This window comes from Styela clava, chromosome 2 (genome assembly GCF_964204865.1).
Source record: "Styela clava chromosome 2, kaStyClav1.hap1.2, whole genome shotgun sequence".
In the NCBI taxonomy this organism is placed as follows: Eukaryota; Metazoa; Chordata; class Ascidiacea; order Stolidobranchia; family Styelidae; genus Styela; species Styela clava.
The window spans coordinates 16873679-16889174 of NC_135251.1; the positions used below are offsets into that span (position 1 = coordinate 16873679).

General features: G+C 36.6%; 3 protein-coding genes across 3 annotated transcripts; all 3 read right to left on the reverse strand.

Annotated features, from left to right (window-relative positions):
- Positions 1-6145: 6145 nt before the first annotated feature.
- LOC144431991 (general transcription factor II-I repeat domain-containing protein 2-like) lies at positions 6146-6907 on the reverse strand. The gene is made up of 2 exons (XM_078119948.1): positions 6678-6907; positions 6146-6578 (listed from the first exon to the last, which is right to left on the reverse strand). The coding sequence occupies exons 1-2, from the start codon at positions 6905-6907 to the stop codon at positions 6146-6148; spliced, it is 663 nt and encodes a 220-aa protein (XP_077976074.1).
- A 58-nt stretch (positions 6908-6965) lies between these two features.
- Positions 6966-7535, reverse strand: LOC144431992 (zinc finger BED domain-containing protein 5-like). Its single transcript, XM_078119955.1, has one exon. The coding sequence runs from the start codon at positions 7533-7535 to the stop codon at positions 6966-6968; it is 570 nt and encodes a 189-aa protein (XP_077976081.1).
- Positions 7536-10500: 2965 nt separating this feature from the next.
- LOC120336578 (uncharacterized) lies at positions 10501-14905 on the reverse strand. Its single transcript, XM_039404282.2, has 3 exons — positions 14096-14905; positions 13181-13247; positions 10501-11283 (listed from the first exon to the last, which is right to left on the reverse strand). Exons 1-3 carry the CDS (start codon positions 14463-14465, stop codon positions 11160-11162), a joined length of 561 nt encoding a protein of 186 aa, XP_039260216.1. The 5' UTR covers positions 14466-14905; the 3' UTR covers positions 10501-11159.
- Between the last annotated feature and the right edge of the window lie 591 nt (positions 14906-15496).

The window sequence follows — 15496 nt, forward strand, 5'->3', positions numbered from 1 at the left end:
TCGATTGTCGAGTATTTCCTTGGATGCTTGATGATCAGTTTGCAGCTCAAATTTTCTACCCCAGATGTAATTGAGAAATTTTTCACATGCCCATACACAAGCGAGTGCATTATGTTCACCAACGGAGTACTTCGCATCAGTAGTAATTATACTAGGATCATAAAAAGCAAGAGTAATATGGTCAGAAACTTTTCTGCAAGAAATTTTCTGCAGCAATAAAACTTTTCTGAGCATCAGTATTAGTAGGAAAAACTAACATCTTTGCGTAAAAGACATCTCATTGGTTTAACAATAGTAGCAAAATCATCACAAAATTTAGAATAATATCCAATCAAACCAAGAAAGGAACGTAAAGAAGTAGTATCATGAGGAGAGGTAGCATCTAGTATAGCATTAGACAATTTCGGGTGTGGCATTAAACCCTGCGCAGTAAGAACATGTCCAAAAATTCCAATTTTGTCAACATTAAACTCACATTTATCATTCAATTTGAAACCAAGCTTCAAAAGTCGTTCAAAAATTTCATGTTAATTAGCATCATGTTCTTGTTTGGTGCGACCCTAAATTACAATATCATGAAGTATACATTTAACATCTTTAAACTTTCAAGAACAGATACCATTATCTTTTTGAATGCACTAGGAACAGAGGCTAATCCAAAACAAGCACAACGAAAACGAAATAAACCATCATGTGTAACAAAAGCAGTTAAATCTCGACTTTCCTCAGCTAAAGCTAATTGATGATAAGTAGAGCAAGATCTAATTTCAAAAAATATTTGGCACCATGCATTTCACTAAATATTTCATCTACTGTAGACAAAGGAAATTTATCAACCACAATCATTTCGTTAACCTTCCTCAAATCAAGGCACAGACGAATATTACCCGTCTTCTTTCGAACTACCACTAGTGGTGAAATATATTCAGAGGAATTAATCTTTCCGATTATGTTAGCATTTTCTGGCCGTTTCAATTCAGCAGTAACAGCAGCATGAATACAAAAAGGTAATCGTCTCAACTCCTGTTGGACTGATTTGGCATCTTTTTTCATTTTTACTTTATGCTCGAACCCTTTAATAGTGCCAGCAATAGGTATAAAACATTCAGCATATTTAGGCCCTAAGCTTTTTGGCAATTTGTAGGGAGCATTTGTATCACTATACATTACAGACATACTTGTACCATCAAGTTTCATACGTAAAGCATGTAAAATATCACGTCCCAGCAATGAAAGACCTTCTTTCACTACACGTATAATAGCATTAGAGGATTTACCATTGTAAGAAACATTAGCATGAAAATAATCAATCAAATTAATTTTGTTTTTAGAGTAGGATGTAAGACTCGCTCTAGGTTTCATCAATTTCAGATTAGAAAAATATTTGCGATAAAGGTAACGCGACAACAATGTAACTGGACTACCAGTATCAACAAGAAAAGATAGTACTGTAGAATTAATACACAATTCAACATGACGAATAGCCTTATCATAATGACTAGAAGTAGTAGTATGTAAAATTGGATTAGAAGCAACATCTATGTGTTGCAACGGTGGGCTTTTGCAAACTTTTTTAAAATGTCCAACTTTGTTGCATTTGCGACATTTTACATTTTTGACTTTGCAATTCTCATTATTAGCAAGATGATCTTTGGAACCACATCTGTGTTTTCATCTTATTCGTAGAAAGACGTTCTTTGATTTTGAAGTCAGGACGCTTTGACTTCATTGTATTTACTGTATTTCTATGTACAGCAAGTGATCTGGAATCACGTAAATCTTTTTCAATTTGACGAGCAATCTCCAAAGTTTTTGTAAGTGTAAGTGTGGATTCCATTAGCAATTTTTCTCGTATTTTATTCACGCTAATTTTTTCCACGATTTGGTCGCGAATCATTTTATCGGGATCACTAAAATTACAATCATTTATTAACTCACGTAATGCAGCAAGATCTTCATCAATGGATTCACTAGGTAATTGAGAACGTTGTCGGAAACGATATCTCTCAGCAATAACACTTACAGCAGGTTGAAAATATTTCTCAAGCATTTTAACAGCTTTCACATTTTCATCGAACACAACTGCATCTTCTGTCAATGTGTAAAATAATCTTTGGCCTTCAGCACCTAGGCAGTGTAGTAGTATAGCCTATTTTCGGACAGCAAGCAATTCAGTATTAGCAGTAGCAACCATTTAGTTTTGAAACAACGCAATCCATTGCTGCCATGCAACTGGCAGACTGGATGTTTTCCAGGATTGGCCAAAAACATAGCAGGTGGTGGAAATCCGTGAGAACTCATTTCTCCGTAAGTAGAAAAGTAAGGTAGCAAGAAATTGTAGCAATGTAAAAACAGTGTGTAGGCTAGCTTTTTGTATCAAGCCGGCAGTGACAATCAGCAAAATGTCCGAAGTATTTACCGTCGCTTTTCACGTAAAGTATGGTTACCTTGTGTATAAAATTACTCCACCGGCATTAGAATAGTTTAATCATCCTCGTCGCTATTATATGTTGTGTCGTAGACTCGTGTCATTACGTTTACATGGACACGATAATCGTTTTATTAAAAAACGTTCCCACATCGTATTTCGGACAATCGAACGTCAAAATATGTCTTGTGGACACCATTGAATTTCGATCCGGTTTAAAATTGTGGGCTTACTTGGCGTTAAATGCCATTGTCAGTTTTATGCTCCGCGGCTGCTTCTAAATTCGGTTTAACTGCAAACCATGAATCCATTTTTGTTCAAAATGTTTTTAATTTTACAAGTTAACTATCTTGTACGTGTTTATAAGTTTCTCATTTATATGAAACAGAGCAAAGTTACAAATTTCGCAAATATGCCGTTAGTTTTTCATATCTTTTATCTGGCGTATTTCGAAATTTCAGTACATATCAATTACAAACGCTTGGCGATTTTCAACACTTTATTTACCACGCTACATCGACGTTTCCCGGGCAATCGGGGATTATTGCGTTGGTTACGAACTTTATTTATTTTACCATGATGCTTGTTTGTATACAGAATATAAACCACATTAAAGAGTACAAAAATAGGCGTACAGAGGCTTGGAACAACTGTTCTAGTCTATTCGTAGAGATTTATTCCAACTGTCTCTCTGTAGTCTTTCCATTAAGTTGATGTACAAAACCTTCTCTTTAGCTTTCTTGTGAAGAAAATTTATTTATAATATAAAAGCTTGCCTATACCCATACACTCTGATCGGACCATGCCACAACCTAATGGTTTTGACTTTATTACTGTGCAATGTATGTAATAAAACAACAACAACATTGGGTCTACAGAGCTGCTAATCCTTTCAGTTTCTCATGCAGATGATAAACAAATTTTTGATGCTTCAACTTGAACTGCTTTTTACAAACGGGTAACCTTGTTGTGGCACAATGAACCATACTCACTTCTTGGACCCTTAAAACAAAGTTTACATTTAAATCTCTTACAATAAATCATGTGTGGCAGTAGGAGCGGGGTGTATTTTAAACATATTACTTCTGTTATATCGTATCGTCCCCATCTGTTGCACAGTCTCTCTCATCAATTGGGCATGGGTTTCAATTTGCCCATGCATCATTTTTCCTTCCCACTCCCTCTGTTTCTCGAAAAGAATTTTAAAGTCAACTGAAGGTCTTATCCCTGCACAGTGGCATAAAAGACTTTTACTTAACTAGAAAAGAACAATTCCTAGTCAAACTTTTATGGAAATATAATTGAATAAGACTTATCTCAGTTAGGTAGCATGATGTTTTGGTTGAGACATATAATATAAACCAAATATTTATATGGATACGAACCAGATTCTGGATTCCCTCCATGATTGGATGAAGTATCAACAGACTTGTCTGTAGTTGGAGCTGCATATTCTTCAACATCCAAGCAGAAGCAAGACAATTTCAAAAGGACAATCGTCAATTTCCTATTCTAATAAATTTGTGTGCTGAAATGAAATTATTAACTAGATCCAGAATAACTATCCCAGGAAGAGAAAAGGGTCATTACTCACAGGACGGCCTAATCATATGCCTAACCACAGCCTCTCGTCTGGATATCTGTTTATGCCAGGTATGGAAATATTTAACCAATTATTCATTAAGGCGCATGGACCAGTTGATTGCGGTGACAACTTCATTGATTATCCTCTGCAGTCAAAGTATGGGCCAGGCTCACAGTAAGAGATATACGAAACATTCAAGTATATTGAAATTAAAAAAAATATATATAAGACTGAACTACACAAGAAGACACACCTGGCTCTGGTGTGCTTGGAAGCATTGCATCCCTTTTTTTTTCAATTTCTGAAATAAATAAAAAAAAACATGACATAAACCAGTACACAGGTAATAGGGAACTGACAAAATGCATCGATTCAAAACAACAAAGAAAAATAGTTACCTAGTGAGTAGTGATACAGCATCTGTGATTCCAATATCCACTCCCATATTAATATAATCAACATCTGGGTGGTGGCCAAACATTTCATAAAGCCCATCATAATAATCACATGTTATGTGAGCCGCCCCATCAACAGGATGCAGACGTAATATCTTGTTGAAAGTAGACCATAAGGCCGTCACCTACAACGTATTTGTTGGAGACTACAAATGTAAAAACATCTAGCTTTAGTAACTAGCCAATTGAAAAACTGAAAACATACTGCTAGTCAAGAATTTAACATAGTTCGTATTTGATAATATTTCAACGAAAATCAATTGCAATTTTCTAAAAATTGAGTAGAGATAACTATTCAGAAAACTACTAAAATGCATGAATCAAAAAGCTGAAACTGTATAACATAACGACTGTACTCCCAAACGTTTTTTTGTATCCCTTCGCTGTCAACTGTTTCTCAACTTCTCTGTACAAAACTTTTGATCTAGACTCCTCTTGGTCAAGCAGAACAACCTTCATTTCTCGAACAATACCAAGCATTGTTTTAACCTCGTTGCCCTCCCACTTAGCTTTCGGATTTGACATAGACTCCATTTCAATCACAAACATAAACTGCACTACTACTTTTCTGCTATAACTTATGTTTAAATATAAATTAAATAACAGTTTGCTATGAATGCAACTCATTATGTCAAGAAATTAAATTTTCGAAATCAAAAACGATAATCGATTTAACTGATACCTGTGATACAGTACCGGTACCGTATTTTTGGTGTATGAATATAACATGCCCAACGTTTTGACGTTTGCTTTGCTAGACTAAGGTAGGGTTGAAAAGCTCCATACAGCCATAGGCCTATTCGTGTCCACTATTTCCTGACTCGTATCAGTGCTGTACTTGTGTTTAACATCATACTATCTGACTGTATCTTTTGCAAAATTACATAATCCGGGAAACTTGTACACTTACATATGTTGCAGTCATTTATGGCACTAGAATTCCGCGACTTTACCTAATATTTTAGTTTCAGACCCAGTTACCGGTAACGTCAGACCGTAATGCATTGTGCATGGCAGGCTGTTGATGGGTCTGAAAGAAGTTTAACATATTCCGCAAGTAAAGAATTCCATCTACAACTAATAATTACTTCAAACAGCTCAAACTCGCTTGCAATTGCAACGCTGTCACCCTGAAAGCATTACTGCACTAGGTTCACAAAAGCGCAGAGCAAGCGACCTAGAAAACGCCAAAGTAAAACCGTCAGCGCGTCCCTGTTCGCGCGTGCGAGGAAAGCATCGTGCCTGCTAATCTACCCTGTGCAATCGTGCACGAATATTACCATGGTTAACTGAATACGATGCAAACACGCTGAGTCATGATTGGCGATCGAACCAAAGTGTTTACATCAGGGGTGACGAACCCATTTGCTATCGCGGGCCACTTTTTAGTTACCGCTGAGTAGGCGGGCCGCACAACTTTTTTGTCATATTACGATCGCCGATGAGCACGCGTCGCGCTAAGCGTTAGGAATGCGCTAGCTAACGTACCTCTGCGTGGGTTCGGAGGGACAAATATGTAAATCCTATCATATTATACCCATTAAAACGAAAAAAAAAATCATTAACAAAATCAATCGAAAGTAATAAAACCCATGTATCCATACAGCTGAATATATTTAATGTTATATTGCAGCATGAAATAGAAAACAAATAAAGAAATATGTAATGCTTTTTGTCTTAGTGAGATTTTCGGTATTCTTTCTTTTTTACTAATCGTTCAATATTAGGACAAATTGACGATGTGGAAACTCTCAATTGCAGACCAAGATTTTCGTCTGTCAGCCTTGACCTGTATCGACTTTTTGTATATTTCATTTTAGAAAAAAATTGTTCGCATAAATAGGTGCTTCCGAAAACAGATGACCATTTAAGAGCGCTAGCTCTCAAGTTTGGAAACTCTTTCTTTGATACATAAACACGATAAAATTCAAGCAACGGCATATTCAGATACATTGCTTTCAGCGTGTCATCGCTTTGTAGTTTCATGAGTTCGAGTTGAAGCTCGGAGGGTGCAGAAGCAGGTGTGACAATGAAGGGAATAGAAAAGATATCAAGCTCCAGCTTCTTGCTTTTGATATCCGTAAATCTAGCATTGAATCTTTCCAAGAGACTGGAACATTCCAAAGCATATATATTGGGTACAAAAAGTTGGATTGTGTTTTTTCAACGTGGGAAATGCGTGCAATCGTTATCTTTCAATTGATTATACCAGCAGAGATCAAGCATTGGCGTAAAAGACTTGATCTTGGAATACATCGAGTGCAATAGTTGATCTGGTCCTTCAAGTTGCACGTTCAAGTCGTTTAAATGCTTTGTGATATCTACTATAAATCCCAAGTCGCACAACCAGTTTTCATCTTCCAGCACAGTCAACGGACATTTCTCCAAATTTCGAAACTCAACAATTTCTGGTAAAAGAGAATGAAAGCGCGCTAACATGTTCCCACAACTCGTCCAACGAACAGCACAGAAATAAAGAAGATCATCATAATCAGCGTCAAAGTCTTTGAAAACTTGCTTGAAGCAGCTTTAGAAGCACATCTTCGCCACGAGTAGTTTCGTGCATCGATTTTAGAGATAGCAAGTTTTCATCAATTTGAAAATCCGCTGTAACTCCCCGAAAAAATATTGCCAACTGCGCGGTATTCTTGTTGTCCGTTGTTTCATCGAGACAAACGGAAAAGTTTTCGTATTTCTCTGCTCTTTTTTTGAGAATATCTTCAATATCTTGACCCATTTCTTTTATGCGGTCACAAACAGTAGGCCGAGACAAACTCAGCCTCTGATACAAATAAACCGACTTTGGAGCCAACTTTTCAGCTGCTTTTACGAGTATTTCCTTGACCCATGCCCCATCGTCATAAGGCTTAAGCTTTTTAGCGATCAATTCCGATACTTCATAGCTCAAAGTGAGCACGTTCGTGCTACAAAAGGAAGTCATGACAAGCTTTTGCGGATACAAATTTCTCTGAAATTCTTCTATCTCACTTTTTCTGATATCCCCATCCAAATTTTTCAACTCAGGATGTTTGGTCTCGTAGTGACGTTTTAAATTTTCTTTTTTCATAACTGCCAGCGAACTTTTGCACTTTAGGCAAAACCGTTTCCCCCCTCTTTTATAAAGAAAAACATATTAGTCCATTCTTTATGAAATCCCCTTCTTTCATCTACAATCTTTCTTTTCTTTGCTGCAGACATTGAAATTAAAGGCCGCAGGTTCGTCACCTCTGGTTTACATGAACACGATTCGCTCAAAATACGGCTTTGGCACGATAATCGTTGCTATGTAAACGCACTAATTGACTTAAGCATCAACAAAAGAAGAACGAGAGAGAAAACCAAGGTCACTCATGCATAAAATAAAGGAGGCCATAACACAGTATGCCGTATACCCACTGAACTGGAAATACATGGAACGATCTTCTCTCTCGTTTTGCGTTGTCGCAGCGCTGGACAATTTGATCGCCGCCATCTTGGCGGCCAGTTTTTGTCTATTTTACTACCCAATGCGCCACATATGGATCTATATGCGATTTTTTGTGCGTATTCAAACACAGTTATACTCGAATTGGGAATTTATAGCCTTATGTGGATCTCGTTCTTGAAAAATTTGGTTGTTCAGGCATTTATACAATAGATATATATAAGTGGAAACGATTGTTTTTGCCTTATATCATAAAAATGCAATAACCTCCACGGGGAAGATCTCACCTAAGTCTTCGGCAGAGGGCGAAGCGCAGATTAGTTGGTACTCCCGTAGTCTGTGTGCCAGATTAGGGTTAGGCCATAACTTTATTCCGACTTTCCTTATTCTCGTTCTATTACGAGTTCGGGGATTGTGCGTGTGTTAGCCAAGTGAATATATCCTGTGTCCATGGGTTTCTGTCCCTTTACACAACTTGGTGTAGAGTAGACGAACAATATTAGATACCTCCATATTGGTACACGCACTCATGGAGCGCTTTTCAGTTCTATTTATATGTACAGCTCGGATACTGCGGAACCAGGCCACGCAATGATATTGAGATCGCTGCGCAAAATATCTAAGGCGATAAAATAAGGCCAAATACAGGTAAATGGGGAAGCGATTCCGGTAAGCCATCTTTGCTAATGTTTGTGGTCGTTTTTGGTCGCTTATGACTGATACGTTGGCCATATTATCAACCCACGACTTTTGCAAATTTATAAAACTGCCAAAATTAGCACCGTATGGTGGGCTGGGATATACTAGTGAATCATACATAATGAAAAACGAATCAAGATCAGGAGAATGTGCGGGAAAAATCGACGCAAAAGATTTATTTCTGTCAAATCCCATAAGAAATGCATTGCGCGCATCGCAAAAGTTGGAAGTCTATCGTCAAAACGAGAGAGCCTTTATATTGTCCCGCGGAAACGAGAAAGAAGCGCACTCTATTTATATATCTCTGTGACTACACTCAAGGTGACTATAATACATTAACTACACTAGAGTTGACATCTTTTTCCTCGGATTGCTGCTTACCGTACTTATTAATGGTAAGTTAAACATATGTCTTTCGTTGTTTTCTGAATATAGTCGAAATATATTTGTACCAAAACATTCTAGTCTATTTACTATTGAGTGCCTCTCGCAAATCTCGAATGCTGGAACCGATAGGACTGGATTCGATGAATGTAGTTGGCGATCACTACCGGCACGTTTGTTAAACAAATTTTCGTCATGTTGTCATCCGAGAAGGCTCCACTGTGTGGCGTACCGGCACTTTGAATTGGTTCATTGCAAAGCGTATATGTTAATTGGTTCATTGGCATCACCGACTGCAAACACGTTCGGCGGAACGCTCCGTCAAAAGATTTGATGTAGTATGGGGTCCGTTGCGATATTGCTATATTTATCATGATAGTTTTAGACATTGTGAAATATGGGCTACATCTTTCTACGCTGTACGGAAGATTCCAGTTGTTTGAAGTAAAATTGTGCTTTCCACAAAATTTGTTAATTGTTAAGTTAGAATTATTTGAAACAAATACATTACGGCTTATAAACATTTCCATGCGATACCCAAAACAATAATTCTTTGGTTAGAAAACGAATTCGCGTTGAGGACCGTTTCGACTTTTCTAAACAAAAAGGTCGCTGGACCGCGTTTTGTTGGCGAAATTCCCAAGATAAATATCCAGTCAGTATTTCACCTTGTCGTTATATAAGGAATGTGCTTATGATGACTGTAATGTAAACAGCACCAATAATAAGAATGCATAAAGTATATATATATAACAAGAATGAATTAGAAGTTGCTCAAATTGTTAATTTGTATTAAAATAGTCTATTGGTCTTACATCTTACCATACGGAAGCACCTTACCTTACCTTGCGGAATTACCATAAACTGCTCCACTCGTGTTTTGTGAGTTTGTGTTTCAGTTATTTTCACTTCGTGGTTGTACCTTCCCGTGTTTGTATGGTTTAGGCTACTGTCGTATATCTGAACCAAATTGTTTTTAAATTCTCATCTACCGTTTATTTGTTTCTAACACAGGGATATGGTTTCGGAATTCATACTCTCAACTCTAAGTCTAATGAATCCGTTACCTTGGTAATATTGGGTTTTCGTTGTGACGAATTTTTGTCCATTCCCAAACGCACCACACACGATGAATTGTGCGTATCGGATTTGCTCAAAAGTAAGCTTTGTAAGCGAAGCGTAAAATGTCAGTAGCAAGCGCCGACGCTATTATTGCAGAACCTCCGCGCTGCTTGCAAGTTCTTTTGGCGCGTGATATGCCCTCATGATCGCAATTACGTTCCAGCCAAATATCAGTTAATTTTAAAGTGTGTTATGTGACAAATGCTCGACCCTTAATTCAAATAACGTCATTCGTTTCGCAATCTGTTGACAGTTCTGATTAGGGTGTCGAATTTCGGAATCCATTCAATGGCGTTGACGTAATTACACAAATATCTACAGATTGTATGAGCGCAAAATATTCAGCTGAATCGACAAAAATAGGTAAATAATACTATGCTGCACCTTATCCGTGAAATAAATATCAGATTTGTGCCATTTTTTATTTCAATGAAAATGCCTGACAAAATTAAATAATTCAATGATGTCAATGAAATATTTTCAACAAGACAGTGGTTACGTAACAAAAATAAAATAAAATGAAATCCATATTTCATTACAACTTACTTACGCTTTTTGATTTTTTTTAAATTTCGTGTTTACGATCTAACTTATGTCCGGAGGAAAAATCAAAACCAAATTTAGCCATAACATAACTTTGAACACGATGATAGGATACCAGATCCAATCGCATATTGTAGATACACACAAGAACAGAAGAAACGAGTAAACAAATATGCCACAACAGATTGACAACGATAATACTAAAATCCATGATTTTCATGCAGCAAAGTATCGGAATCTTCTATTTCCTGACAAACACTATCAAGCACATTGCACACGTGGCGTCGACAAAATACTTTGTTGATGACGAGACGATTCGATCGCACCACAAGAACTGTCACTTGGCCTTGGTGTGACCCGGCATCAAAACAACCTTTGATGGATGTGACTGGCAATGTGGCGAATCGGCATCTTCGCGACAATGCTCGAGGTATGTTATCTTTCAAACCATCAGGGCGAACGCGTTCATTTCAACGACCAAACACATCGCACCTCCTGCTACGAAGCAATGTGGCCCTATCATCTTGCTGCGCAGTAGTCCCTGAACTCCGACAGTGAACATTCGCCGTAACAGCAGCGAGAGTGGATGTGCCTCTTACTTTTCGAATCGATGTTTCGAGTGGTCCGGGTAGGTTGTTCAAATCTGCAATTAGAAAAAAATATATTCGAATTTGAGGCTGTGCTGTGTAACAGATGCATAATTATATTAAAAACACAATGCGAAGAATATATATATTTTATTTCATATTATCGCCAGGTTATATATCAGATACATCAATTCATCCCATCGTGTATCATGGTATATAACCTCCCTTGAGCGGATGTTTACCTCATCTCAAACTCAGTAACGAGGCGTTTGGGTTATCAATATCTGCCCTTGCCATCTGATAAAATTATAACCACGCCGTTAAATATCGGCATTCGCGTGCAGTTATTTATATCATCGCACGCAAACACGAAGAAAACAATTTTCTAGGCGAATGTCAAGAACATTTTTGCGTTATTCTTCTCCAAATAATCTGCAACATTTAGTTAATTTCCTGGGATTGTTTATTATGGGTTCCCTCGATAACGTTGTGGCGTGACATTGGCAATTATATTAAAGATTTCAGTGTACTGGCACCGGGTTTGTTAGTGCAGATATCGCGTTTAAAATCTAGTTAGGCGACTTCATTATTGTTTCAATGTTTTTCTTTGTGATAAATATTGATAAAGTTAGTAGAATGATGTTGTGCAAAACACATAATACCACGTATATGGTGACACAAATGGTTCTGATCAAAATGGAGTGAGATAAATAAGATAGATAATAATGGTGCGGATCATAATGGATTATACCACATTTTTGAAATGCAACATTTTTTCGTGAATCTTTGTCGTGAATTTTGGAATTGTGTCATTCATGGTGAATTAAACGAAATTAAAACTTAATAAATAAATAGAATAATTAATAAATAAAAGTGTTCCTTCACATTAAACACCTCATGCGAACAAACGAACGATTCTATAGAGTAGAAGTCCCTCTAGATGAAAAACGCATCTTCTGAAGCACCGCCTGAAGCAGATTTGGGTATTTATAGTCGTTATATATATAGTCGGAGCTAAATAAACTTATGATGGAGTGCACCATTGTCCAATCTTAGCACCACATGGTCTCTACATTATTGATTATTGATAAAGACTTCTAAATACCGTTATTGAGATTACTAGTTGCAATTCCTCTTACAAGAAAGAAGTTTGCTCGACAATCTTTGAGCAAGATAGCATCTTTTGAGTTAGTGAAAACAACGTCAATTGTAGGATTAAATGGGAGATTGGCTTCTTTATAAAAGCGATCACGATAGTTATTCACGCGTGTGACACCAAGTCGTAAAGTTTATGTTTTTTCATTTATTTTAAACAATTAGGATTTTCAAGTCTATTTTTGACGTAAAAATTGTAAAATCATGATGCAATTTTTGAAAAATATTTAGCAATAGCAAGGTTGTTTATCGTATTTTTGTATTATTCCTATGATAGGGTGTATTATTACTTATTCTATTATTTACGAATTAGGGACCGCGCGCAAGGACTCATTAGATAAATTTTACGATACACGGCATGCTTCAAAATTGCGTCTATTGGTATAAGTAGTATGAAAGCATAGTCGGAAATGTGTTTTTAATAGTGCAAGTCAGTTTCCGCTTATGTTTACTTCCTTATTAACTCAAATTCAAAGACATTCTCTCACACAAAAACACTATTTATGTAATTTCTTTAATTAAAAATATCATATCTTCTTGGTTCATGAATGATTCACTTCGATTAGTTGTAAATTATTTCTGTCTTCTCCGAGAGGTCAAATGCGTGTGCAAGATTATCGGATTTTCCGGATACTATGTTGTTAAGTTTTCGTGATAAATTACACATTGGCGATTTCAAAAACAATTTGCTAATTACTATTTACTTTTACCAAAACTATTATTAAAAATTTGAACTTGATTTTGTGGTGAAAATTAAGCTCAATGTTTAACTATACAAATTACATGAACTGTACCTACGTTGGCATAAATGGCAAGGCAGCAGAAAAGTCGGCGTTATTGTCTGACCCCGAATCTGTCGTTCGTCCTGAAAACAGAAGTTTTGTAATTAATTTCTATATCTGGAAGAATTGTTTACGTAAATTTGCTTCGGGGTAGATTATAACTAGTTGTTCAAACTCTTGTTTTAAATCAAATTGTCAATATAACTGTTAAATTGTACACGAACCGCTTTTTTGTAACTGACATATTTTCCGTTTTCAGTTATGTAAGTAAAATCTGAGTATGATATGTTTATATAAACTTCTCGGTAAATAATTACATCCAGAGGAAATTTTGAATAAATATCTTCCCACCAGTCGTAAATTATTATTTTATTTTTATGTGGTTATAGTTGAGAATACAATTTGAAATCTTAAACTGCCGTGAACACGGAACATAGATGGTACAAAATCGCTCAGTCACGTGCTCGGCAAATCATTTACACTTTTAAGCGAAGCCGTTTATTCGTTTTGAAGCATTGTTGCTTTCCTGTAACGTATAGGTAAACTCAATCAATTGTTTCACATGTTTTCCAACTTGAAGCATCAACAAGATTAATTTCTGAAGAAATGTTGACGCTGTCTGCCTACGTCACATTTATTTTAGACGAGTATTTTACGCCCATTAGTTTTCCTTCGACTTATTATGTTGACCTTTTGAAGTAAACACTAGGAGGTATGCAGTGGTATAGAGTCGTTTGACTCCAAAACACAAAATAAAATTAAACTCAGACGATGTGAAGAATTGTTTGTTTGTCAAATTCATCAATACGATTTGGGATAAAAAGAACGGACAATTATGGATATGAATACCACGCATGGTGAATAAAAATAATGATTGCATCACCGTATTAAACCTAGTAGGAAATGATAAAAATATATGTATTGTACTCACTTCTCCTCTTATATCCGCAGTTGATTCTACATATTGGTGGTGGATCTCTTCGTCTTCTTTTGCAGAAATATAAATTAGCGACAAAACATTTTTGGGGTTCGTAAATCCCAACTGTACAATAATAGTTCAGTGCATCGACTATGCGAGCTCCACAAAAGCTTAAGCCTCGCCTTCCACGTGAATGAGATATATGCCTCGATCCTTCTACGTGTGTGCTGGTCAGAGACCTACCATCGACGTCGATAATGTATATTGAAGATAGTAGAATGAGTGTTACAAATAAAGTAATCATATTTGAAAGTCTTTGTGAAGTTTCTCCAAATCTTTTTAAATCGCAAACAGTGGTATTTCTTCTCATATCTACGTTCATTATTTTCCTCGAGTGTGCTATGCAAGGCAGCAAAACACGTATATGTATAGGCTGGCAGTTGAGAAAAAATGTGCAGAACGTGCCAGAGTTTAGCTTCCGGCGTACCGTACTAATAATCGAATAAAAAATAACCCAACGTGCGTCAATGTTTCTCTACGTTTCCCTCTCCGATAATTGCTTCTATAATTATATCATTTGTATATAACTGCAGCTGTAGTCGGCAATCACTGAATGGCAATTTCGAGTTTGGTCTATTGCACGGGTTACAGCTCTGCCAAACCCTTGTTGCCTAGACATCGACTCACTGAAAAGGAACACGACTACACTGTTTGCTCGTGGGGTCGAAATCGACTGAAGAAAGAAGTGCTAAATGTATAGAAAACCACGAAGGTGACAAACACCAATGAACTCAGTATTAAGTAGCACGGCCCTTACATGAAGTGCCGTCATTTACCGGAATAGCATTCTTGTAGGATTGGTTCATACATTTACATACATTCAGGTACGGAGAGCGAGATGTATCAATGCTTACATTAAAATATTAGTAAAACAAAAATAATAATTCAATTATTTTCCTAGACCCCGTACTTGGCCCATAGTAAAGTATGATTCTACCGATTCCACGATTGATGAGACATTCACCCCACAGATTGACAAAAGAAAATCGGCCAACGCAGAGAACCTTGTTTGCAAACCTATTGACCTCAACTGATATGGATTTCAAGATAGAGAAAAGCATTTAGTTATTGGGCAATCATGCTTGGCTCAAAACATTTTTCTGTCTTAATTCACGATTTTTTCATGCGTTACAAATCCATTTACAACTAAATAAATTTAAATTTCGTAGTTTGGCGGCGTTAGCTCTTCTACATAATTTATTACGCAATATTATAATACATCGAACGGAAATTTTAAAAAATGTTCGCGATTAGAAAACAAATTGAGCCGTGGTGTTATTTTTCGTGTAATTATAGATCGTTACAAGCCCGTTTAACGTAACGTGAATTATTTAACGAGTTATCTTTTCTAAA

Excerpts from the sequence above, each read along its gene's own strand:
- LOC144431991 (XM_078119948.1), bottom strand. The coding sequence starts at position 6,907 with ATGTTAGCGCGCTTTCATTCTCTTTTACCAGAAATTGTTGAGTTTCGA. Across the intron at positions 6,579-6,677 it reads CCAATGCTTGATCTCTGCTG|TCTCTTGGAAAGATTCAATG; the intron begins GTATAATCAATT and ends GGAATGTTCCAG.
- LOC144431992 (XM_078119955.1), bottom strand. The coding sequence starts at position 7,535 with ATGAAAAAAGAAAATTTAAAACGTCACTACGAGACCAAACATCCTGAG.
- LOC120336578 (XM_039404282.2), bottom strand. The coding sequence starts at position 14,465 with ATGAACGTAGATATGAGAAGAAATACCACTGTTTGCGATTTAAAAAGA. Across the intron at positions 13,248-14,095 it reads CTGCGGATATAAGAGGAGAA|GACGAACGACAGATTCGGGG; the intron begins GTGAGTACAATA and ends TTCTGTTTTCAG. Across the intron at positions 11,284-13,180 it reads GCCTTGCCATTTATGCCAAC|ATTTGAACAACCTACCCGGA; the intron begins GTAGGTACAGTT and ends TTCTAATTGCAG.